We start from the raw sequence: 23,798 nt of genomic DNA on the forward strand, positions 1-23,798 counted from the left end.
ATGAAACCACCCTGGCAGGAAATGTGTTTAATATGTTTCATCATAATGCAAATAAATCCAGCATAAGTTACAACGGACCAAGATATTCAAGACATTCCCTCTCAGGAGTAGTGAAAAAGTAAAGCTATTCCTGTGCATTGCAAAACTTATTTTAAGTCAACTTTATGCTCAGATAGGATAATTAGGACAGGACCTACAGTCTGAGTGATATCTCAAGCACTGTGCCAGGGAGAAGACCCCGTGTATTGCACCGTCCCTTGAAGGTACTTTGGGGAAATAAAGGTAGGGCTATGCAATGCTACCCAATACTAAGAAAAGTTGTTTCACAAAATTGATAAGAGTGTATTTTTTTTGGCTGATTTAAAATAAATGAAAATTTAGAATGTTTAAAAACTTTCTAACTGCATGGTACTTTAATTTCATCATGATCGGACCACAAGTTATTTAATTATAAAATTTCAAAGTGGTCATTTGAAAAACAACAAAAAACAACATTTTTTTGTTCTCATGTCGACAAAAAATTGAATGCATACTCGAAAAAAATGGTTACCATAGCTTAATGCAGAATTGAATAAGTTAAATTTTGATCTAATTTGTTTTTAAATAGGTTTACTGGTTAATTTTTAATTAGGGTCCAAACTCGGGAATCCATAATTTTTAATTCAACAGTAGGTCATAGTGGAGGTGATGTTATCAGCACCATGTTCCAGTCTACTTACCCCCAATACTCATTGATCTGAAGCTCAGTTGCCCCAAGAACCAGTTTATACACGGATCTTGCAAAACTTGGAATAGTGGAAGCAGAGTAACCCACATAAGGAAGTTATATAGAATATTGTGCGATACCGTGATGAGCAATGACTCCTGAGTGTAGGTGGGCACACTGGCACCAATCTACTCTGGCACGAATGGACATATTTTACCAATCATTAAATGGAGCAAAATCATTTTGTCTTTTTTTGGTTGAATTCACCAGAAGTGTTTATACAGGTTCCACCAGTGAATCAGGCAATTTTTAAGTGATTATACAAAATTAAAAGTATTTGATACCACTATACAGTTACATACTTATTAGGAACAACATACCATTTTGTTCGCAGAAACAAAACATAACACATCATTACACTGAAAATATTACTTAAATATTAAATCCTCAAGATGTCCTCCATTACAACACACACACTCAGCAAGCTGATCGCGAAAACTACTCACGATCCTACGTAACACGTTGACCAGAATTCTGGAAATCTCTTCCTGTATCCGCAGCTTTAGTTCTTGTGTCGTGCAAGGTGTTGGTGCACAATACAGCACACTCTTAAGGTAGCTCCACAGGTAAATATCACACACCGATAAGCTGAGTGATCCTGCTGGCCATTCGATGTCACCATATCTGGAAATGAGATGTCCAGGAAAAAGGGGGCGCAACACTCACGACAACTTGTACAGAAACCACTGCACAGATCTTAAGTAATGGCGTGGTGTGCTGTTACAGCCTTCGCCATTATTGGTCCTTACTTTTTTTGAGGAGGAGTGTTACACACATATTACAGGACTTCTTTATTCCTCATGTGCAAGGTCTTCCAGTGAAGAAAAACACTTTCTCTTTCAACAAGATGGGGCTACAAGTCACACTGCAAAAATCAGAATGGATATATTGATAAAGGCACTTTACTGTTTCGATGAATCCCGAATTTCGTAGCTATAGTTTATCTAATAAAATCTTTTGACAGCGAATATACTCTGTGCACCAGTCCACAACTTCCTTTCAAACTGAACTCTATTCAAGGTCACACCACTTGGCGGTATAATCTCCCTTCCCCGCTCATGCTAAAAATAGAAAACACTGTTGTCAAATTGCCTGATTCACTAGTGAACCCTGTAGTTGACATCTTGCATTGTTTGGTTGACAATAATGGAACATAAAAATATTATTGGCTTAGTTTATGAACATAACCATTAGAGACATAACAATCACAATTAGGAACAAGAAAAATGTGTCTTAAAATTACAGGAGAATTGCACTAACAACAATTTTTCATTATTAAAAATACACTCAAAACAATAAAAATCTTCTAAAATTTAAATAAACCATTCTGTGTGGCTTCTCCAATATATATTTTCAATAAGTGTTTACTAACAGTAACGTTACAGCGGCATTTCAATACATTCTGCACATCAAACACTAATACCACATCATCACCAAAGCATCTGTTAGTCAAACACAGCACAGTAAAAGTTCAGTTGAAACCAAATCCAATCTGATCATAACCTTATCCTCTGTGAATTAAAACTGACTTAATTACAGAAAAGTTTAGTACTCACATTTTCTGTGAAGCTGCTTTTAGTTTGTCCTATTAATTTTGGTGTCCACTGTGCAAATAAGCAACAAGTTCCACCCAACGATGGTGTTAGCAGCCATCAAAATTAATAGGTCAAACTAAAAACACCTTCACGGAAAATATGAGTACTAAGCTTCTCTGTAATTATTTACTACGTTTTCATTTCCCAAAATATGAAAAGTGACGTAATGGTACATCCCCCAAAATTATTTTAAATCGATCACAGATAAAGGGTCATGGGGAAAAAACCCAGGTAAGTTAATATTCTGTTTAAAGCGAGGAAGTGGAGCCATTCCATATGAAAGTAGACAAACAAGGTTAATTTTAATTTCATTCAAAGTATCACTTATTATACAGGGTGTCATTTCAATGGTGCCCACGGAGCACGGAAACGTATAGAGGACATTGAAACAAACAAGTTTTCTCAGTAACATTTTTCTCGTTGGTGCATCATTTCGGCGCTATAGCCATTCAAAAAGTCTGTTTTGCCATCTGAATACTGGCAACCACACACAACATTTGATAGCATTTGTGACGTCATATCCCGTCGTGAAGCGATGAGTTCCAGGGCTACCAGGAACATACATATTCTGGGAAAAATGACATAGCTACAATCAGCCACATTATGTACCATAAAACAAAATGAAGAAAACATGTTCTGTAACCTAACAGGGAGTAAACAAACGATACGAAAAATGGTGGAAAGAAAATAGAATTCAAGTGGAAGTCATATCGAATTTTGTCTCACCTTACATGTCAAATATTTGCAAATCTAGTTACCAAGTTAGCATCTACAATTTAGTCTATCCACTTAGTCCTTCTGATACTAGTTGTCTGTGACACACTGAACAGATGACAAAATAGAAATGAAAGAACTCAAAATTCCAAAGGTAACACATAATATAATGTATATTCAGGGCATTATGAGGTAAGTGACAAAAATGGTTGAAAATAAAGGGATATAAGTAGTAGTATTACAAGCTCTCCGACGACTGTGTTTATCTATGCACCGGATACACATGTAATAGTTTGCAACTGTGAGCAGGGCAGTATATTCGCTACTGATTCATTATTAGATTGTTACTGTGGTTGTACGTGGCTAAACCGTAATGTAACAACATGAAACTCGGATATCTCCGTTATATGCACAGAAGTACCACAAGGCAACGATACAAGATATGCAAATATTTGACATGTAGCTGGGTGTAACCAGCCACATACATGTAAGCTGTAAGTCCAATAAAATTTATTATTGTTGATATTTGACATGTAGGCCGAGACAAAATCTGATATTGACACTTCATTTTGAATACGTTTTTTACCATTTCTCATATCATTGGTTCACTTCCCCCTTCTTTTATATCAAGTGTAAATAGCTGTTGTTAGGAACTAACCCTATTGAGATACATGCAACTAAAATTGTTCATTTTCTTGGACATGATTAGGTGTGTGGTCCTAAGCTTTTCAGAAGCTTCTTTCCTCTTTGTCTGAATACAGATGACCACAGTTAGGATCTGGTAAAATGCTGAATTATCTCCTTCCATGCTCTGCAGTGATGACGACTACAATGAATACAATATCATCAGTGATAATGATCTGTTGGTGATTGTGATAATGCAGATGTAGGCCTAAGAGAAAACAATGGTAAGAATTGACAATATAGAGAAAGTCTGTAATTCACTTCCTACTTCTTATGCACTCCTGGTAACGTATCTGGAGTTAAGATTTGGGGGTCGTGTGTTAAAATTGTACATTTACATGTAGAAGTTATAAAATAACGTTATTTACCGTGACAATTCTCCATAAAGAAACACAGGCACCATCTTTCATGTAAGAACAAATGACGTTCAAAATTCGTTGCGCTGTCTACAGCATTGCCACACTGTTCAGAGCATTGGTCGTGAAAAGTGATTGAGGTTAGCTTCAATTACAGGTAAGTTTGGCAACAGTGCTTCACCGTTGATTTCAGGAAAAATGGCATGTTCGGTAGTGAAGAAACATTGTTCGTTGTTTACGTGCTACAAAACTAGGAAATGCTTATTGAAAGTGATACCCATGCTTCTACAATATTTATTGTCGCTTGTTGACTGATAATATCTTGTAGGTATGTAGTGTTTCTTCTTTACCGAAAAATACCTACTATTGTGTTCGTCACCGGTTGAAATTGTACATTATGCATGGGTAGCTGACAGATAGCTCCCACGAACCATTATGCACGGTAGCTGATAGATAGCTCCACGAACCATTCACGGATAGCCCCACGAACCATTCACAGATAGCCCCATGAACCATTTTTGATAAGGTTAGGTTAGGCAAGCATAGTGAAAAAAAAGGGCTTACGTCATCAAACGTACGCAGCATGCCGTTCACGTAGCGAAAGCAATTGCAATTGTGTTTCCGATATATCGAACTGTTACCTTATGCTTTATTGTTTTGAGTGTATTTTTAATAATGCAATTTTCACATGGTTCGATTTCGATGTACGTCAGTTAACACATACTGCGGAGTTTTAGCGATTACTTAAGGTTTTGTTCAATATACGCTTTCATGGTTAGGTTAGGCAGGTTAGGTTTGGTTCCCTTAGTATTAAAATAAAGTCCCTAAATGCATTCTACTAAGGTTTCAGGAGAACACACGCTCCTTTCATCAGACATTTATTTTCATTTTGACTAAAGATACAGTTATAACAATGGTTAGTAATTTTTTAAACAAAAAGAATCTGTTATATAATGGATGTTGTCAATGTTACATTGTTGTAATATAGCAACTTAACTGTGAAAAAAGCAGTCTGTTTTATTTTTATTTCAGATTTTTTAAAATTATGAATCCCAGGAACGTTACCCCACACCCCCTATACGCCTTCATGGCGTGGTGCTATGCACAGGGGAACACTTTACCTTTTTTTTTTTTTAGGAAAATAATTCTATCATGCAAGCAATGCGTACATACAAGAAAAACTATTAGGTTTAGTTAGGTTAGGCAAGCATAGTTATAATATTTCGTTCATAAAACTATGCATATAGGCTACTCCACCGCTGATTTCAGGAAAAATGGTGTGTTCCATGAAACATTGTTTGTCGGTTACAAAACTAGGAATTCCTTATTGAAAGTGATCATTGGCTGACAAACCATTCACGGAAGGTTAGGTTCAGTTAGGTTAGGCAAGCATAGTTATAACATTTCGTTCGTAAAAGTTATGACATTTTGTTCGTAAAACTATGTATATACACCTACATGGAAAAAATTCAATCTGCTTTTTTTCAAATTTCCAGACGTGACCCCCAGTTTTTTTACAACAGATTCGTGATTAGGAGGGGTAAGAATTGACTATATAGAGAAAGTCTGTAATTCACTTTCTACTTTAACAAAATTGGAGACTTTCTCTATATTGTCAATGGTATGATTTTACAATACCGGACCCTTCTCCAATTTCGTCCATATTTCGCATACTGACTAATTTAGGACTCCAAATCACGAATCTGCAGTTAAAATTTGGCGCTCTCATGTGGAACTTTCAAAATAACGTGTAGAAGGTTGTGATTTTACAACACCAAAAAAAGGCATAATTTCGTTAATAATTCTAATACTCACTAATTATGGAGTCCTGATCACGTATCTGCAGTTAAGATTTGGTGGTCACGTGTAGAAATTGTAAATTAACGTGTAGAAGTTGTAAAATAGCGTTGTGAATTACCACGGTGATTATCGATACATAAACAACAAAGAAGCCATTTTTTCTCATGTGAACAAGGGATGTTCGCAACTCGTTACGTTACATTCAGAAGGTTGCTAAAGTGTTGTGCGATAAGTGAGACCTGTTATTCGCTACTTTGCGTTCAGTACACAAGGAGGTTGATAAAGTGTTGTGCGATAAGTGAGACCTTCAGTTCGTCAGTTGTTCATGTGAGGAAGATGGTGTGTTTTGAAGGAAGGAAGTAATGTCCATTTTTCTGTAAGTTTTGCTTTGGAAAAAGCCATTTCCTCTCTCATTTTCTTCATATTTGGCATACTTACTAATTGAGGCCTGGGTCATTCCACGTCAGTTCAACCAGGCCAGGGAACCCACCATCTCAGATTTTTATGAAACTTGGTACATTCAATCCTTCCATGGTGGTAAGAAACCACATAAAATTTTTCGCCTCTAACTCATCTCGTTTCAGAATTATGGCCTCTCAAACTTTCAGCCAACTCTCGTTTTCCTTCATTTCCGAAGCCCTCATTGAAACCTGCAGTGCTTTACAAAAAAAATTCTATCTCGCTCACACATGATTCAATCCTTTTGAAATTTCACAACAATATTAACCAAACAATAGGCATTTCAGAAAAAAATATGACATCACATGATATCAATATTTTAGTAAAACAAAAAATTAATAAAAAAAATATTAGCAGGATTTTCTTGCCGAAAACATGCCTTGCTAAAATTTCAATTATCATTAAAAGGGAATGAATTAATACCAGCATAAGTATTTTTAAAATTAACCTGGATATGTATTCTAACTTACCCAGCAATAAAACTTATGGTTATTTTATTTCTTCTATAAATATAATATACTTATGTCTGATATTTGGATGAAATGGCTTCCGGAGTATTAAAATATTTTGGTTAACTCAAAATCAATCAAATAATGTGTTATAAATCAATCAGTGAAGCAAACTCGAAATTCTACACTTTTGTTTATTCTTTGAGCATTGTCGTCTTATTATTTCCTTGCTTATTTATAAAATAATTTATCCATATATAAGCAAAATATATATGGTTCAAAAAAATCTTTGTTTAATGTTGTGTTCTTTGTAAGCAGCAGTTTGATGATATGTCAACATTACCTGAGACAGAATAGCAATGAAGATGACAATAATGATAATAATAATAATAATTTATATTATTTTATTAATATGAAATCATCATTGAACAATATCAGTTATTATGGTATCTCCTCCTGCTTCAACATTTGGTGTTTGATGATTTATCCATATAGATATTCAAATGTGATTGACCAAAACACAGGTTTAAAAATTACTGAATATTCCATATATTGCCTATATATATTTTTTACCTTTCCATATATGTGCATGCAACATATACAAAAATTTACTTTGTGACACAAGTTGTATACTTTGACACAGATTATCTTGTCCATTGAACTTAGAACCTTTTGCCATCCAGATGTTGTTTCTGGTGGATCAACAACAGCCAGCACATGGGGAATTGGTACTGCACATATATCTTCATGCCTTGGCCAATAGAATGATGGGAAAGGAGCATGGGGGTGAAGAAACTTTACAACAACATCTCCTTGATCTTCATGCACTTGAGATACCATTGCAAAATACCACAACTGATCATACTTACAAGCAATGTAACATCCAGGAAAGAGTTCATGTACAGTGACAATAAAAGATTGGCAGTTTTTCAGACTGTACGTGAGAGATGGGGTCTCATCTTGACTGATTCTTCTAGCCACAATGGTGCCTGCAGAATCCAGAGGTCTGAAATTGTGGAAACTTCTAGTGCCTGGAACTGTTTGTACATCTGTAAACCGGTTTTGAAGTGTCAAATGGGTTGAATCAACTTCACCTTTCTCAATAAAGTGAAATGCAATATTTGTAATTTTTTCCACACAGAAATTGTAAAAATCCCCTGTTGTTGTGATCTGTCTCTCTTTTCGTGCCAAGCATTTTGCTGTTCCGCCAATCCCATTACATTCTGATTTTCCATGGCTTGTTGCAAAGAATGACCATTGTGCCTCTTGCTGGAAGTCCTCTTCATGCAGACACAAGTTGAGAAAGTTATATTTGTTTTTGTATTGAGCAGCACTCCTGTCACGAAAAAAAGTGTATTTTCTTGATATGTGAAAAATTTTCTTTCAGAAATCTCACGACTATTCCTTGAATTTTGTAAACTATGTTCACATCATGCTTCAGGTCATTATATATGATGCAGTGTGAGGAAACAATCTTTTCCTCAACAGAGTTCTTACAATAGACTACCACAGGATGTACAGTACATGACTCAGAAGTCCAGTGGTAACCTTGGGCCTCATCTTGGATTGTAAAATATTGGATTCAATCTTTTATTGTAACCGTACATGAACTCTTTCCTGGATGTTACATTGCTTGTAAACATGGTCAGTTGTGGTATTTTGGAATGGTATCTCAAGTGGATGAAGATCAAGGAGATGTTGTTGTAAAGTTTCTTCACCCCCATGCTCCTTCCCCATCATTCTATTGGCCAAGACATGAAGATATATATGTGCAGTACCAATTCCCCATGTGCTGGCTGTTGTTGATCCACCAGAAACAACATCTGGATGGCAAAAGGTTCTAAGTTCAATGGACAAGATAATCTGTGTCAAAGTATACAACTTGTGTCACAAAGTAAATTTTTGTATATGTTGCATGCACATATATGGAAAGGTAAAAAATATATATAGGCAATATATGGAATATTCAGTAATTTTTAAACCTGTGTTTTGGTCAATCACATTTGAATATCTATATGGATAAATCATCAAACACCAAATGTTGAAGCAGGAGGAGATACCATAATAACTGATGTTGTTCAATGATGATTTCATATTAATAAAATAATATAAATTATTATTATTATTATCATTATTGTCATCTTCATTGCTATTCTGTCTCAGGTAATGTTGACATATCATCAAACTGCTGCTTACAAAGAACACAACATTAAACAAAGATTTTTTTGAACCATATATATTTTGCTTATATATGGATAAATTATTTTATAAATAAGCAAGGAAATAATAAGACGACAATGCTCAAAGAATAAACAAAAGTGTAGAATTTCGAGTTTGCTTCACTGATTGATTTATAACACATTATTTGATTGATTTTGAGTTAACCAAAATATTTTAATACTCCGGAAGCCATTTCATCCAAATATCAGACATAAGTATATTATATTTATAGAAGAAATAAAATAACCATAAGTTTTATTGCTGGGTAAGTTAGAATACATATCCAGGTTAATTTTAAAAATACTTATGCTGGTATTAATTCATTCCCTTTTAATGATAATTGAAATTTTAGCAAGGCATGTTTTCGGCAAGAAAATCCTGCTAATATTTTTTTTATTAATTTTTTGTTTTACTAAAATATTGATATCATGTGATGTCATATTTTTTTCTGAAATGCCTATTGTTTGGTTAATATTGTTGTGAAATTTCAAAAGGATTGAATCATGTGTGAGCGAGATAGAATTTTTTTTGTAAAGCACTGCAGGTTTCAATGAGGGCTTCGGAAATGAAGGAAAACGAGAGTTGGCTGAAAGTTTGAGAGGCCATAATTCTGAAACGAGATGAGTTAGAGGCGAAAAATTTTATGTGGTTTCTTACCACCATGGAAGGATTGAATGTACCAAGTTTCATAAAAATCTGAGATGGTGGGTTCCCAAACCTCTTTTTTTTTGGTTGAATTGATATGGAATGACCCGCCTGCTAATAACGAACCTCAAGTTAAAATTTGTCGGAAATGTCTAGAAATTGCAAAATAATTGCGAACCATTGACGCTGGTCCCACGAATCATTGAGGCGTGGTAAGGTTAGGCTAGGTTAGGTTAGGAAACATAGTTCAAATTTCGTGTCGTGGTAGTATCAGGATTTAGAAATTGCAAAATAATTGCGAACCATTGATGCTAGCCCCACGAACCATTGGTGTTAGCCCCACGAACCATTGGCGCTAGCCCCACGAACAATTCACATGTGGTTAGGTTAGGTTAGGAAACATAGTTAAATTTTAGGGTCGTAGTAATATCAGGAATATATATATTTCGTTCTTTAAGTATTCGAAACGGAAAATCTTGCGATAAATAACGAGCAATTGTGCATTGTCGGTTGCGATGACTGACCCTCTTATTTTGCAAGTTTGACCCGTGAGCGCCAAATTTTAACTTCAGATTTGTGATTAGGAGCCCTAATTTAGTGAGTATGCGAAATATGAACGAAATTGGAGAAGGGTCCGGTATTGTAAAATCGCCCCTTGTCAATTCGCTCCAAAACAATTTGGAGACTGAACTGGAATGTGATGGCAATTGCGATGAATGGCAGAGTGACACATACAAATAAATATTTTTGAGATGACAATAATATCATATCTAGTGCTAAAGAACTGTTTTTAAGGTGATTAAGAATCATTACATATAGGACTAAAAAAAAGTTAGTGAAAATTTAAAACTAATTATGAATATATCAGTAAAACCATACTTCTACATCACAGATACAATGCAACCGATCATCATACTTTCCCAAATGCGACCGACGAAGGGTTACGATACAATAGTATAAAACAACTTTTTATTCTGTACTGTATTTTGATTTTTACCATTACCTGGCTTCGGTAAAAATTTACTATCCTTCGGACACCTCTAATTTTTTCGTTTCGTCAATTTTTGACATTCGTACTTACGTATCTGCTTCGCGGAACATTCCTGAAGGTGTATCAACGTTGTTTTGATGAAATTTTAACTATGTTTTTTAACCTAACAGAACTAACCTAACCACGTGCCAATGGTTCGTGAGGCTAGCGCCAATGGTTTGTGGGGCTAGCACCAATGGTTCGCGGGGCTAGCGCCAATGGTTCGCAATTATTTCCAATTTCTAGATACTGATACTAACACGACACCAAATTTTAACTATGTTTCCTAACCTAACAGAACTAACCTATCCACGCGCCAATGGTTCGTGGGGCTAGCTATTCTCCGTCGGAGAATTAATTTTCAACAAACAACATCAATTTCAGCTATGAAACATTCCCACATCACACAAAACACCTTCCCGATGTTCGACAATGCTACAGGAACTTATTACAGTAAGTAGTTTCTTCTGTAAAAGTAAATAAATGTGTCCGAAGGATAGTAAACTAGTACCCCTGGCTTCTTCGTCCAAAATGAATACAAATTATAGTAATTTTAGGGTGTTATCTTCTGACTGTACAGTAGGTAAAATTTAAACTTAAGATGAGACGAAATTGCAACAGCTAACATTTAGTCGGACATTTCAAATATTTTTGAAGTTCAATATAATGTTGCTGATCTCTCGAAGAAATTGCAGGATCTAAAAAAATTCGACTTATACAATTCCATTTACTTTTAGTGTTTGAAAGCAGCACAAACATAGGAAGTTTATTAAAAATAATTTAATTTTCGGCAATAATTTGCTACAAAGGTTTCTTTTGAGAAAGCTACAAGTGTCCTTGCATTGTGATACTTGGAGCATTTATTTCGAAAGTTTCGAAAATTAAATGTAACAAACTGCAGAAGTTATTTCTAGTTTGATTCTCTAGTATCACGTATTTATTTCTTATCTGGCATCATATTTCCCTTCACGGAAATGTCAAGTATTCTTATTCTGAACATCATAAATATTTATTTTTAGCATGCAATGACCTACTGACATTCCCCAAATGACTCACGAACGGATACACCCGTGAAGATTTTATAAGATTTTAGAAAAGTAACGAATGAATACAAACTAGAACACATTTAAAACATTCAGAATACTAGAGTTTTTCACCTTTAGCTTGGACTTTTGCACTGTTCCATTTTTATCTATAGCTAAAGAATTAAATGCGTGCCAGATGCTATTTTCCACATTCTTCAATAAAACAGCCATAGTCGAATTAAACAATATCGAACTTCGACTTTCGATGTATTTCGATACAACTCAACATCGATGCCACAGATTATCGATGCTATATTTATCGAATTAATAATTATCGTTGTCATGACAACGAGAATACAAAACTCGTCGCGGTACCACACGCCGTAACTCTGGAATAAACCTGAAACGTAAGTTATTTTATTTAAGTAACGAGTTTGTGATTTTCAGTCATTCGATTAGCTATTTGTCTAAACAATGCTAATATTTTCGATAAACTTTTTTTCTTCTCAAATTTGTAATAATTTTTCGGAATGTTTGATGTTGCGCTGCTGTGTGAATTCGAGAAAAATGATCACAGTGCACAGTGGGCTAGAATTCTTAAAATGGGGACAAAAATAGAAATTCCTACTTGAAAGCAGAGCCTTTAAACTACTAGTTCCTCGTAGAACAATGATGGGGCTACCTCAGAACCCAAATAGTTCCATCCAGATGTTAACGTAAATGAGGATTTAAGGTGGGCAAAACTAATACATTTGCCAAATGCCATTTCACAGACGTTTGGCACACCGTTTCAACCATTGAGACTGGTCTTGAATTCTCAGATCCCTATCTGTGTGGGCTTCTGTTAAATATATTCTAAATATCGTCAAGGTATGTACTTCCTGAAGGTAACAGTTCGATATATCGGAAACACATTTCTTCATTTTTACAGAAATGAGTTTCTGCAAGCTTTCCAACGTTCGTCGAGGTATTTTCTTTCATCGTGGAATATATTTGACCCGGAAATCATGTATTTTTCAAGAGAAATATCTCACCGACGCACAATTGCAATTGAAGGGTCAGGGGGAAAAACGATGAATGTTCATTCGAGACGATTTGCCAGGAAATGAAAAACAAGTTTTGCTATTCAATGTTATTCCCCCTTGTCCCGTACGTTTGAATGCGTTTTACAGGCACTTGTCACCGTTTTCCCCCCAAGGTCTTTTACAATCTTATAGTACAGCTTCTGAACTATCAGATGGTGCTGCGATCTCAAAATTTGCGAAAAGTCGACATTCATCGTTTTTCCCCCTGGCCCTTCAATTGCTTTCGCTACGTGAACGGCATGCTGCGTACGTTTGATGACGTAAGCCCTTTTTTTTCACTATGCTTGCCTAACCTAACCTTATCGAAAATGGTTCATGGGGCTATCTGTGAATGGTTCGTGGGGCTATCCGTGAATGGTTCGTGGAGCTATCTATCAGCTACCGTGCATAATGGTTCGTGGGGCTATCCGTAAATGGTTCGTGGGGCTATCTGTCAGCTACCCATGCATAATGTACAATTTCAACCGGTGACGAACACAATAGTAGGTATTTTTCGGTAAAGAAGAAACACTACATACCTACAACGTGAGTCAAGATGTGGCCGCCATAATGTGTGTTACTGAAGCGAAGAAAGGAATCAAGAAAATCACTCTGTATGTAAAATATTGTGTTTGTTTTCTTGTAAAAAACATAATGGCACCTTGAACTATGTTCCTCAATACACAATTGGTAAGTATGAACCATGCGAAACACAAAATATCCGACTTTAATATGTTTCCGATTTACCGAACTGGTACAAAATATGGCTGCCAACTCATGCCTATTCTCAGTTACGAAATGTAAAAAAATGTCAGTTGCTTATGATTTCATACCGGCAAATAAACCTCCATTGAAATAGAAGTGCATTAGAAAGTAGTATTTAATGTAACCCGCAGCGGCTTGCATTCGGGGTACGCAAGGTACGCACTGCGTACCCATAACACAGTAAGAAAAAATAAACATTTTTTCGTCTTCCCCGAACATGAAGATTCAACAATTATCGCTCCGAAAGCACTTCCACTGCAAGAAATTCCGATTTCCGCACGAACACGCTGCTGCCTTCCTGAAGACAGTCCCGAATGATCCCGATTGTGACTTCGGCACCCACCCGATCCGCGTTCCTGCCGATTTCCGCAGAAAGATGCTGTTTCTTCTGCTTGGTACCCTACAAATTCGGAAGGTAACCCCATTGGCTCATATCAGCCCCGACCACGTGTTTGGGTCTGCCCGCGTTTACCCTCTCTCTCACTTCTTTCCGGGTTCTAAGCATCAAGGGTACCCACTATTTTGACAGCGTATGCAGTGTTGACAGTAGTCAACATATATTTTTTTCTGGAATGCTTAGCTTACTAGCATTTAGCAGCCACGCGTAGATAGATCACTGTTGGGTTGCAATAAAAATACATTATAAAAAGTGATACAGGAATCAGAGAGGAGGGCAAGAATATGTAGTGGGGGAAAATCATATTTAATATATGCGTAAACTATCACATATAAAATATTTATATGAGGTTAAAGTTACACTAGCAAGTTTTTTTGTTTTTTTTTGCATATAGGGAGGTGAGGACCAGAATGGACTGTCACTGCGTCGAGGGGAAAATATGTGAACAATTTGCAAGTTTCGCACAATTCTCAGAGTATGAAAGTATCTCTTTATCTCCTTTCGGGATCAACATTTCCTTTGAGTTCCATAGCATGGGTGTTGATTGTTGACCCGACAATATGAATGAATGATAAAAGAAAAACATAATAAAACACAATGCTTACAATGGGATTCGAATGAGCCCTCCTCCCTCCCGCCAGACATTGCAAAGTGATGTACGGTAGTTTAGCTTTTGAAGTGTTCTGGAATGTATGCTGATGTATTTTCTACTTGTCCTTAATTATCTCCCTTCTACAAAATACTTTGTCGACTTGCAACTCCGATTCATTCGTCCACAAGAACGCGTGGTTTTCGGGCATAGCGGGACCAGACACAACGTACCATGAGAGGTTGACTTTTGCTTTCTTCTGTCGTGTGAAATTTGCAGTGAGTGTTTCGTTTATATTATTTACATTACAGGATCTCTATTGTTTGTCGGTGCTGTGAAGTGATAAAATAGGGGGACCGGGAGTTATTGATGACATACTGGAGAAGGGATTTTCGGAATTTACGAAAAAAGTGTAAACAATCCGAAATGGAAGGTCTGTTCCTGATTTGGAAAAATTGTTTCAGGCAGGAGTTGTGAAGGATGGTAAGCAGTATATTAGGCATTTTGATTTTTGAGAAGAAGAAAAAATATCTCTACAGAGTGATTGACTGAGTATAAAAACAGTGAAACTTTATTGTTGACCTTATTTGTTGGTTTCCTCTGCGAAAGGTGTTCTGAAATAGTAGAGGATACTAAGATTTATCAAATTTATTACATGAAATTTGAAAGGACGGAAAATGATTATGCCATTTCCTTCCCGTTCAATGTTCATCGCACTGCATGAAGGAAATAATCGAAGTTGAATTGTTGGACTCTACGTAGCTACTATCAGGATATATTTGTGAATATAAAATATCATACATATATTTTACCTCGTTACATTTGGATATTGACACAAGGATGAGAAATTTCCCATTATAAAATTTTAGAAAGAAGTTATTTTCTGAATAACATGATGGCCAGGGGAGGGGGGGGGGGGTTCTGTCCCGCATAATCCATTTCGGTTGGCCCATGTTGCGTACCCTAGTTTAAATGTCACCGCACGCCACTGGTAACCCGAGCAGATTCTGAATATAATGGAGACAGATAGCATCTCAGTCCTACACACCTCTCATCTGGTATTTGGGAAGATCTGACAGTTTTTTCACACCTTAGTTTGTAACAAAGTGAGCGGTACATCATCTGTTCAGGGGGGGTTACATTTGTGGCGCTTGGCCGACATAAATGGAAATAAATTTGACAAGATCACTTAAAGGGTGGCAGATACTCATCCTATGTGCATGGATTTGATTCTTGACTTTTACCTTGGCATGTCGTATCGAATCAAATTGAAGAGGGGCAAGCTCGTGGAGAAGACAGAGTAAAAACGAAAGCTCTAAGAACCGAACGTCCAGGAGAAATTCAAACGCTTGCTAAGATGGTAGTGGCACCTCTAATGATGGCAAGACAACACACTAATTCTTTCAGGATCCTAAAAAAGTCAATGAAAATCACAGGCATCAACAATGTATTAATCAAACGATGCAACTATTTTGTAAAGACAATCGTCAGGTCACCGTATTAATGTTCACAGTTTAAATGAGCGACTTTCCCGCGTAAGCTCCCGAATTTCTACCAATGAAGATCTTATACATCCTCTGCTCATCTCGTCTGATCCACTGTGGCCATTGCCTGATAAGAAGTCATGTAGCTATGCTCTAAGAAGACGTCACTCGCTTGCTCAACATCATAGTGTGTCAGATGAACCCCAACAATCTGCCTGACCAATGGAAGATCTATCCACTATTAACAATGAAAGTGAAGGTTAAAGTTTATCTCAGTCAGTATATGAACACAGTGCACTGTAGTAAAATGTAATTCGTAGTGCAAGGTAGGTGAAAATCATCGTGCCCACTGCACCGTGCCATGAAGGAATATTTATTTATTTATTTATTCCAAGTTTCAGATACAGCACTTTTAAGGCTATTTTACACTGAAAACTCTAACAAATAACAAGAACAAGTCAAGATAGTTTTAGGTAAAAACAAGAAAGGTTAAATATAAACATAAGACATAAACAAGGAAACAAACAAAGATTTACATATTCATTTTTAGGCAAGATTGGAAAATACTTTCAGGGGCAAAAATGTCTATGTTTGTGGGTAGTTTATTATAGAACTGGGGCAGCCTGTGGAATAGAGCACCCTGTATAAGGGAAAACCTAATGGTACAGTTGTGGAACAATTCAGTGTTTCGGGTCGATCGAGAGGGAACTCTGAAGTTGAATTCTGTACGCAGAAATTCAGATCTTAATTTTCCATTGATGATTTTATAGAACAATTTCATATTGGCCATGTCGCGTCGGGTCTGCAGTAACTGGATGTTCAAAGTAGTCAGGATGTTAGGTTTCTGAAGATGTCGCAGAGAAGGAATTCTATGACGAACAATGGCGGTAAAGAAGCTGAGGACGGAATCCATGCTAGAAAGATTTGTATTGGAAGACATGGCCCAGACTGGAGAGCAGTATTCAAGAATCGGAGAAATGAATGACTTGAAAAATAGGCTAAGAGAAGTTGGAGTATCAATTTCAGTGAATCTGTAGAGGAGGCCTAAGAGGCGCATTCCACTTTTAGTTGTAGCTGCGATGTGTTCCTTAAAGTTCAGTGTTTCATCTATGATAACACCTAGATCTTTTTGGGTCACAACTGTAGTAATATAATTGTTTTCAAGAACATAATGAGACTGTATTTTGTTCTTTTTTAAAGAAACTGTGAGGGAGGAACATTTCTGTGGGTTAAGTTGTAGATTACACTGCTTACACCATGTGACTAGTTCGGAAAGAGCATTCTGGAGAATCACAGACAACATCTTGTGTGGTTGAGATTTCATTGAAAAGTTTACAGTCGTCAGCAAACATGAGTATATTGACAGGAAGTGAGGATGGTCTTTGAGGGAGATCGTCCATGTATAGGATGAACAAGAGAGGGCCCAAGATGCTCCCTTGTGGCACCCCAGACAAGACAGGAAGAAAATCAGAAGAGACGCCTGAAAGAGTGACACGCTGTGTACGTGAGTGTAGATAATCCTGGATTAAGGAGAGAAATATGCCATGTATGTTAAATCTAGTTCGTAATTTGTGAATAAGAAGAGCATAGTTTATTTTGTCAAAGGCTTTTGAAATATCCAAGTATTTCACATCTAGCTGGGAATTTTTGGAAATAGCCCTAGTGGCATGTGAAAGGAGAACTGAAAGATTAGTCAAGCAAGAGCTACCTGCAAGAAAACCGTGTTGGGCAGTACTGATATGCGGAGATGAAAATCTGAATAATCTGTCCTTAATGAATTTTTCACAGATTATAGACAGAGGTGACAGATTTGTGAATGGGTACAATGTTGGCTTTCTTGAACATCTGAGGAAACATGCCTTCAGAGAAGCACCTATTTAGCAAGAGAGAGAGAGGATGAGCCATGAAGTCGGCAGTGTTACGGAAGAAAATCGTGGGAATTTCATCTGGTCCTAAAGAGCAGTGTATAGGTAATGAGAGATTTTACTTCTTGAGAAGAGGTTTTGATAGTGGATAGAAAGTGTGAACAGACCGACTGCACGTCGGGGAGTAGGTTGGTTGTAGCATGCGAGGTGAAGTTTTCATGAAAGAAATTGTTGAATAAGTGCACTCTTTTATCTCCACAGGCTGTTTCCGATTTGTACTTGATTTCCATGGGGATGCGTGATTTTTGCTTTCTTGAATTTAGCAATGTAAAGAATTTCTTTGGATTGGTAAGACACTGTGCTGTTACGTTGTCTATGTAGTCCTTGTATTTCTTCGTAAGTAAATATCTGATGCTACAGAAGGTTTGGTGTGTATGTACATTGGCGCTATGTTTCCACAGATTCCAGGCTTCATTTTTGTTTTTTAACACCAGGAGAACTTCATTGTCAAACCACACCGGATATTTTGTAGATTTTGGTTTCCTGGTCGGCACAAAGTCATTAATCACAGCGTGCAGTACGTCCACAAACATCTCCACTGATTTCTTGACTTCATCATCCTGCACCAGACACCAAGGGTAGAAATGAAGAGCTCGGTGAATGTCCTCCCAGGGTGCATTCCACCACAGGCGATAAGGCTGCTCTTCCGGTCTAGACTTTCTCTTCTTCACGGGGGGCAGGTACACAAGGACATCTAGCGAGTAGTGGTCTGATGATAAAATGTTTCTTTCCGGGGTTATTTCTGGATCAGGCAGTGTTGCCAGGACGTAGTCTAAGTTGCTATCACCGCGTGTCTTATGCATGTTAAATTGCTTCAAACCAATGCCATTCACGAATGTGTCCATGAACCATTGGTCAGCCGGGCAGTTTGCAGTACCAGACGTGGGAGTGTTCCAATCGATGGAAAGGTTAAAGTCACCAAAAAGCATTGTGTCACCACACATTATGGCTGACAAGACTGAATCCCTGCAGGCTTCTAGAATTTGCACGGGAGAGTTTTTGTCTGGTTGATAATACGAGCCAATTAAAATTTTCCTACCTTTTTCCATGTTAAGTTCAACCCACACGAATGTGGAGGCTCCACATATTCATGATCTTTCATTTGTGGAGGCAAAGCGATCAGAACCATGCAGACTCCTCCCCCTCCCTCCTCGGTTGCCTCTGGGTACAGATTTATTACATGCTGTATAAACCCGAGCTGCTTTTATGCAGGAACTAGGCCAGAAAAAAATCCAACCATAGATCACCCACCCCGAGAATCGAACCCGAGTTCCCGCTTGGCAGTCAGACACTGCCGACTGGACAACCGTGGCTCCATTTGGTAGTGTTTCCATGTCAACAAGCACAGGATTTAACTGATTTTATGTGATGTTGCAAACTACAGGTTTTTTTCCAGTATATAAGCACTTTGTACACACCATGTTACTTTATTATTTTGCATTGCTATAATGTGAATAACTACAGGATTTGAATAATTTTATGTTTTTTTATGTATTATATTATTTTATTAGAAATACTGACAGCCTAAAGTATCTCTATTCACCAATTCAGAATTCTGGCTCACTGTGCAGTGGGGTAAGCAAGGTAATGTAGAATCTACGAGGAAATTTGCCTTCAGTAAACAACAGACACTATGATTTTGATTTTAAATATATGTTGTAAAAGGGAATGGCAATAACCAATTCGTTGTGTTTCACACAAGCAAGGGAGGTGAAACAAGTGTTAGCATGGATCCAAAGAAATATTTTATTGTTGTGTAAAAAACAAAACAAAAAGAACAGTGGATGTGAGTTTTCACTATTAAAAATTAAAATCATCTGCTTTGTTGGTTGCTTTGATTACCATTTTTTTTGCGATTTTTGAGAGTCCAAATAGTCCAAATTGTTCTTGCTGAATGATCTTTTGGTTTCAAAGTGTGTTTTATAACCCTCGTTACATCTATTCTGTTTTGTAGTTATATTATAGAGTGCAAAAATTTGTGCAAGATGGTCTGAGAACCCACTATCATAAACTTCTACTGAACACAGTAGACCCCAAAAATGCAAAACCAGCAATTGGTCTCCTGAACCGTGACCTTCATGCTATTTATAAATGGTGTAAACGTAATGGTCTTGTAATCAACCCCTCTAAATGCTGCTTTACATTAATTGGTTCTAGCGCTGCCTTAAATAAAATTCAAATAAATGGGTTATCAATTAATATTAATGATGAGAGGGTCCCACACTGCACAACTGTTAAGAACTTAGGTGTGATATTTAATGAGAAACTTGACTGGCAAAACCACGTAACGTCTCAGAGTTCAAAAGCTTATGGTATACTTAGATCACTCTATAAATCATCACACTTACTTTCGACTGATGTTAAATTGCGCCTTATGCAAGCTCTAGTTCTTCCAATTTTCGATTACTGTGACGTTGTTTACGGTGTTAATTTAACAAAAAAGAATGCTAAAATTGCACAAAAAGTACAGAATTCTTGTATACGTTTTGCATTTAGCTTGAAACGAAGGGATCACATACTGCCTTACTTAAATGACGTTAATTGGCTGAATATGACACGACGCAGAAAACTTCATCTGGCCTGCACAATATTCAAAATTCTGCAAACAAAAACACCCACATACTTATACGACAGACTCCAATTTAGACACGACATACACAACTACACGACTCGACACTCTAAGAAACTTAATCTGGACAGATTCTCAAAATCCATATTCCTGTCATCCTTCAAAGCTGCTTCTGCATATTGTTGGAATGCGCTGCCACCAGATGTTACCTCGTGTGCGACATATAACAGCTTTAAAAGGGCAGTAACAAAAGTACTTCTACATGAGCAAGGACAAATCATCAGTACTCATGACTAGATTCAGCATGCTTACGTTGAAATCAAATCAAAACAAAAAATGAGCAGATTCGAACCCAAGATGAACATTTTGATGTGTATGAATGAGAGAAATTGTTTTTTTTTTTTTTATCTTTTTAGTGTGTTAATTACTGAAATATTTAGAAGTGAAAATGTAATGGAATTTGTATGTTATAGTAGTAATTGTATTTTGTCTGTTTTATTGTAGTAGATTTTGCGGGTTAAGTGGTAGAGCAGCCACAGGCTGAACTTCGCCCATGAATAAAGAAATTCTAATTCTAATTCTAATTCTAACATGTGGAATCATATTTATTTATAAGGATTTGATCAAGAGCACTTTTGGAACTTTTTGTTATTCTAGTGGGTTCCTTTACCATAGCTTCTAGATTGTATGTATTGAGAAATATGTTTAGGTCACTATTTATACTCTTTTTTAGGAAGTCTACATTTAGGTCCCCTACTACCGCTACCTTATGACTAGTCTTTTGATAATGATCAAGGATAATGTCTAAATTGTTTATGAAAATATTCAGGTCACTATCTGGAGTTCTATAAACACATATTACCACAGTTTTATATTTAGTAATTCAACAATACATGATTCGAAGTGTTTTTCAATGTTTAGATTATCAAATTTTAAGTTTTCTCTTACTGCTGTGTCTTTTTTACAATAAATGCATGACCCTCCCCTCCCCATGATGAATCTGGAGTAGCTTGAAGCTAGATCATAATTTGGAAAATGAATGTAATTTAGTTTGTCAGAGCTTAACCAATGTTCTGTGAGGCAGATTACATCTGCCTTTTTTAACCTTTCCTCTAAGTGGTATTCTAATATTTTTTTTTCTATATTCAAACCTTGAACGTTTTGATGGAAGATGATCAGGATTGCTGATGTTCTGCCACTTCCTGAGCTATTTTTCACCATACTACTATTAATATTATTACCTATCGTACCCATTTCTTTTCCTGCATTTTTTATCATAAAAAAAGTATCATGCAGCTTCACTGGGAAAGTTTTTAACTACCTTTTGAATGAACAGAAGCTACAGCACTTGTCTTATTTTTACAGATTTCCTCAGCAGAGTCACCGCCCCTTTCTTCCTCTTCTCCATTATCGTTAACATTACTACTGGAGAACTTTTCACACTACTGGGGTTTTTTATTCACCATTTTTTGTGCACTTTCACTTATGCTGGGAGAATGTTCGACCTGCCTCCTTTTTTCTTCAGTGAAACCAATATCACAGTCAGCTTTCATAGCAATCTTGCTGGCTTCTTCACTCACCCTATCGATTTTTTTTTTGCTGCTCTTGTTGTTTGTCTCAGTCAAAGTTTTCTGTGTTTTTCCCTTGTCAGATTCAACTAGCGCTGCTTCACTTATCCAATTCCTTGTGTCAGTACACTTTTTCCAGCCGAGTGGGATGATTTGCTTTTCCTGCGATTTTCTGTTAATAACACCATGGATCATTTGACATGCATACTGTTTTCCTTTGTGGTTCAAGTGCTGTCCATGTCTTGTATGATATTCTCTGCTCATGGTGTCAAGGTGGATTATGGTTACATTTTTGAAGTGTTTACAAGTGTTCTTCATCTGGTTATTATTATTATTATTATTATTTTTTTGGATTTCGATGTTTACACACGACTGAGGGATGAGGTCATATCGGTGGGGTATGGTAGTTACAATTACATTTGTATGAGTCAGTGATCCTAGTGTGTCACGTATTGCCATTATTGCATCGCTTCCCTGATTTGTCGCAATATCATTGGAGCCAGTGACTATAACAACATAGTCATTTGAGCTGAACATAGAGCTCTCCCTCGTAGCAGCTTCTAGCACATGTTTTGACTTTGCCCCGGGTTTCACAGAACCATATATATTCATTCCTGGTAGCAAATCTTTCAAGTCAGATTTAGGATTTGAGAATATTTTCCAATGTTCCGTATATACGAGGGTCACTATTTATATTTTGAGCCTAACAATGAAAAACAGGAATTTGGCATTGAAAACTGCTTTATTATTTTTCGAAGTATTCTCCTTTATGGTCAATACACTTTTGCATTCGTTCGAACCATTTGTCAAAGCAGTTTTTCCAATCTTCTTGAGACACCTCCATAATATGGTTTTTGAACGCATGAACGGCATCTTCTGCCGACGAAAATCGTTGTCCACGCAATTTATTCTTGACATTCGGGAACAAGAAGAAGTCATTGGGTGCCAAATCAGGACTGTGAGGCGGATGACCCATCAATTCGATTTTTTGACTGTTCATAAAGTCGGTTGTTAGACGAGATGTGTGACAGCTGGCATTGTCTTGATGAAGAATGATCCGACGGCGTTTGTTTGTTTTCCGTATTTGACCGAAGACCTCTGGCAAACAAATTGTTGTGTACCATTCAGAGTTGACCGTTCTACTTTCCTCTAAAGGCACAGTTGCCACATGACCAGTTTTCCTGAAAAAACAGGCGACCATTTGTTTCGATGTGCTTCGAGCGCGAACAACTTTTATTGGATTGGGTTCATCTTGAAACACCCATACAGTCGACTGCTGTTTACGTTCCGGCCCATATGCATATATCCATGATTCGTCACCTGATACAATCTCATATACGTCTTTTGAAGCACCACGATTGTATTTATTGAGCATTTGTTTGCACCTTGTGTTGAGTTTTTGTCAAATTGTGTGGGATCCAACGAGAACATACCTTTCTCACAGCTAAATGATCATGTAATATTTTATATATGCTGGTGGAACTAATGCCTATGGTTGCCTCAATCTCACAGTATGTCACATGACGATCTTGCAGTATTAGGTTTTGCACAGCATCAATGTTTCCTTGAACAACAACTGATTTTGGACGACCTTTGCGAATCTCGTCGGTGAGCGAATGACGGCACGATTAAATTCCTTATACCAGCGTTTCACAGTGGCAAAGGATGGGGCTTCATCGCCAAATGTGGAAGTA

At 36.9% G+C, this 23,798-nt stretch overlaps 2 protein-coding genes across 2 annotated transcripts in view; one reads left to right on the plus strand and one right to left on the minus strand.

Moving 5' to 3' along the window:
• The window catches only part of LOC145988926 (switch-associated protein 70-like), an 89,007-nt gene extending 77,033 nt beyond the window's left edge, over positions 1-11,974 (minus strand). Inside the window, exon 1 of the mRNA XM_083124225.1 lies at positions 11,876-11,974. Coding sequence (XP_082980351.1) covers positions 11,876-11,974 — 99 coding nt within the window. The remainder of the gene's footprint in view (positions 1-11,875) is intronic.
• A 118-nt stretch (positions 11,975-12,092) lies between these two features.
• Positions 12,093-23,798, plus strand: part of LOC145989489 (dynein regulatory complex subunit 2-like) — a 68,035-nt gene continuing 56,329 nt past the window's right edge. Inside the window, exon 1 of the mRNA XM_083124838.1 lies at positions 12,093-12,150. The gene's annotated coding sequence lies outside the window, so the exon portion shown is untranslated. The remainder of the gene's footprint in view (positions 12,151-23,798) is intronic.

This window comes from Lepisma saccharinum, chromosome 6, assembly GCF_977018435.1.
Source record: "Lepisma saccharinum chromosome 6, izLepSacc3.1, whole genome shotgun sequence".
Taxonomy (NCBI): Eukaryota; Metazoa; Arthropoda; class Insecta; order Zygentoma; family Lepismatidae; genus Lepisma; species Lepisma saccharinum.